Raw genomic sequence first — 3,447 nt, 5'->3', positions numbered from 1 at the left:
GCACGGCCTGCAGCTCCGTCGCCTCCGTCGCCTTGTCGGCCCCAGCCTCAGCAAGCTGCCACAGCTTCACATTCGCCCGCGGCGAGACATTCGCCAGCCCGCCAATGACGCCCGCGGCACCGCTCGCGTGCGCCGACAGCGTGAAATCCGCGCTGCCCGCGAAGCAGAGGAAGCTCTCGCCCGACTTGCGCACGGCGGCGGCCACGCGGCCCAGCTTGCCCGTGTTGCCGCAGGTGAACTTGCACCCGACGATGTTGGCGTGGCGGCTCAGCCGCACCAGCACGTCCGAGTTGATGTCGATGCCGGGCGTCGCGCCGGGGTAGTTGTAGACGATCACCGGGATAGGCGAGGCGTCGGCCACGGCAACGAAGAAGCCCTCGACCGTCGCCACGTCAAACAGGCCCGCGTAGTAGCTCGGCGGCAGCACCAGCGCGTAGTCTCCCCCGTGGGCGGCCGCCTGGCGGCACAGGCTGACGGCCTCGACGACGGACTGCGCGCCGCAGCCGACAATCAGCGGCATGGCCGCGAAGCCCGCGGCGTCGAGGGCCGCGCGCGTCGCCTTGGTGATGGCGTTGCGCTCCTCGTGCAGCAGGTGCGCGGCCTCGCCGTTGGAGCCCTGCACGGCCAGCCCCGCGACGCCGGCCTTGGCCAGGCGCACCGCGTGCCGCGACACTGTCTTGACGTCCAGCTCGTCCGTCTCCGGGTCGAAGAAGGCCACCGTCGGGACGTAGATGCCGCGGGCCAGGGGCCGGGACGGACGCTCGCCGGCTGCGGCTGCGGCAGCGGCCTCGGTGTAGGCTGAGGGGGACATTGTGTTGTTGGTTTTGTGTGTTGGAACAACGGGCTTGTCTCCTGTTATGGTGAGAGAGGCGGAATAATATAAGAGAAGGGATGTGATAGATGATACGGAGAATATAGTAAGACCGTCAAGCCTCAAAGTCAAAAGAGAATGACACAACAGAATGTCTCACAGAGCAAGCCACCAACAAGCACATAAGACCTTTTACTCAAGGACACAATAAGAAGAAAAAGAAGAGAAAGGAGAAAAGGACAAGGGAGAAAAGGGGAAAAAAGGAACCGGGAGGCAAGATGGCAGCTCGGTACCTACATACATCAGCATGTCATCCTCGCCTCCATGGCTATGCTACGACCTTATTTGCCGAGAAAACGTCCCCAAGTCAGCTCGAAAAAACACGCGACTATCGAAGTGCCAATGTCGTGCTCCGCGGGCCAAGAAGGAACAATGAGCCCCAATAAAGCAACACAGAGAGGCAAAAAGGTCAAGAGGCCAGAGGGAACGAGCAGTACCCCCACGCTCCCCATAGTTTCTGATCCATGGCAGAGCGATCTGCTGATGCATGTGGGATTTGCTTCGTACAGAAGGGAGAGTAAAAGGTACTACTAGTACTACCAAGGAAAACCCCCAAGTCTTGGTCCGCCTTCTCCCTCCCCCTCATCTTATCCCGTGCAAGAGACTGCGAGTACATAGTAGTATGCCCTTTGATACTTACCCCCTTTAGCAACTAGTTTAACCTGACTTGTCTCCCATCTCTATTTCTGAGCGAGTTTCTGCTCGAATAAAAGCAGCGCCACATTGGAGCTTCCCCGTCTTTTGGGGGGAAGTGAGGAGTGAAGTGTGGGGGAATCCTCCGGAACTCCACCGAGCTTTGTCCCCATGTCGTGAAGCTGGACAGACGGAGGTTTCTGGACTCCGTACCTGCAGCTTGCAGACTGACTCGAGCAGTTCAGAGGATGGACGGGATTCAGCGTTCTGCTCTCGTCAGTAATCACGTCCATATTGTCGACATTATACTCACAAGCTCTATAGGAATAGACCAGAAAACCCCCCCTTATTTGCAGTCGGTGGGGGTCTCGGCTGCTGAAGCTCTCAAAACGCCTTTGTGATGCTACTCTAGATTTGACAAAACACCCATCCACATCGAACAGAAGCATCACGAGCCCGTATCAAGCTCTCACATAGGACCCTCCAGTTCACCCGCTAATCACAAATCCTCCAAAACATCCCCCGGCAATCCCCCATCACCACCCCCTAGCCTTGACCCAAACATCAACAACCTCATCCTCCCTGCCCTCCAAATCCTCATCCACCACGAAATACCACCCAAAGTGACTGCTCGTAATGCACGCATGGTTCGGCCACAGCCTCACCCTCTGCCCGGCCTCGAGCCTATCCCCCTGAGGCCCCAGCCCCAGCGCAGCAGTCCTCCTCTTGCCCCCCGCCCACGTCAGGATCCCGTGCTCCTGCGCAAACCTCCCCACCGTCCAGCCCTCAAAGTCCTCCACGTCGCCCTCGGGCATCTTCGCCCCGGCGCCCCTCCTCCCCCACGGCGTCGCCACCGCCATCCCGTCGTACGCCTTGCAAAACTCCCGGCCCAGCGCCAGCCCGCCCGCCCCGATCAGCGCCTCGTCCGTGCCGTTGGCCCCCCGGCCGGGATACACCCCGTGCACCTCCGCCACCACCGTCAGCGCAATGTCGCGCCACGACAGCCGCGACGCCGCCGCGCTGTGCGCCGCCAGCTGCTGCAGGTCCAGCGTCGGGTACACGCCCGCGTGGATCTCCACCGCGTGGCCCTTGTCCTTGACCGCGCCGAACAGCTCCGCCAGCTCCTTGGCCGCCTGCTGGAGCTCCGGCGGTCCGGCCTCCTCCTCCTCCTCCGCAGCCGCCGCCTCTCCTCCTCCTCCTCCGGCGACCAGGTTCTGCACCGCCAGCGCCGTGGGCGACGCGCCCGCGGAGACCACCAGCGTCGGCAGCTTCACCCCCTTGTCCTTGGCCTCGGCCACCAGCCTCTCCGCGCCGCTGAGCATGGCCTCGACCTCGGCCTTGAGCATCCTCACCGCCGCCACCCGGCTGTCCCCCTATACCAAACACACACTATACCACCCGACTACCAAACTACGATCTGATAACTTAACTGCTCCGACGTTCAACCGCTCCTACACTCGTCCGGCCGCTTAAACTAACAGAGCTGCGAAAGCCTCCGCCTCAAAGAAAACGGAAACGACCTCCTCATATTCTCGTTCCCCTCCGTCCAGTTGCACTCATGAGAGGACATAGTATAGTGAATGTTCGTCACATTCTCCTTTGCCGTTACTCTAGTTTCCGACTACGCAAGATGTCTAGGAGATGCCGGACGGGTAGAGCGTTCCGCGGCAGGGGGCTGAACGCCGCTAACGGTTCCGGGAGCCGCTCCCGTCGTAGAGTCAAGATGAGCTGCTGGGCCGCGTCGACCAGCGGCGCCGCCTGGACGTCTTCCGCAGCCCGCACTTCGGCGACCGCGTGTAGTTCTAGCTGTACCCGCCCTTCGCCCGCCCGCAGCACCTCTCGTCGCTCGCCAAGCAGCTCCACCGGCTCCGCCGCGACCTCCGCGTGGCCCGCCCGGCCCGCCACGAGAGCCCGGACATGAGCGTACGGCCCGTGAGCATGCC

General features: G+C 61.9%; 2 protein-coding genes across 2 annotated transcripts in view; both read right to left on the bottom strand.

Moving 5' to 3' along the window:
• The window catches only part of BBK36DRAFT_1129109 (aldolase), a gene marked incomplete at both ends in the record, with an annotated part of 1,105 nt that extends 294 nt beyond the window's left edge, over positions 1–811 (bottom strand). Inside the window, one exon of the mRNA XM_024891706.1 lies at positions 5–811. Coding sequence (XP_024745684.1) covers positions 5–811 — 807 coding nt within the window. The remainder of the gene's footprint in view (positions 1–4) is intronic.
• A 1,229-nt stretch (positions 812–2,040) lies between these two features.
• BBK36DRAFT_1172560 (hypothetical protein) overlaps positions 2,041–3,447 on the bottom strand; it is a gene marked incomplete at both ends in the record, with an annotated part of 1,729 nt that continues 322 nt past the window's right edge. Inside the window, 2 exons of the mRNA XM_024895745.1 lie at positions 2,041–2,869; positions 3,195–3,382. Of these exons, the coding sequence (XP_024745683.1) occupies positions 2,041–2,869; positions 3,195–3,382 (1,017 nt within the window). The remainder of the gene's footprint in view (positions 2,870–3,194; positions 3,383–3,447) is intronic.

Source organism: Trichoderma citrinoviride, assembly GCF_003025115.1.
Source record: "Trichoderma citrinoviride strain TUCIM 6016 unplaced genomic scaffold BBK36scaffold_17, whole genome shotgun sequence".
Taxonomy (NCBI): domain Eukaryota; kingdom Fungi; phylum Ascomycota; class Sordariomycetes; order Hypocreales; family Hypocreaceae; genus Trichoderma; species Trichoderma citrinoviride.
Note: the sequence above shows the minus strand (reverse complement) of the source record. Positions and strands in the feature narration are given on the sequence as shown.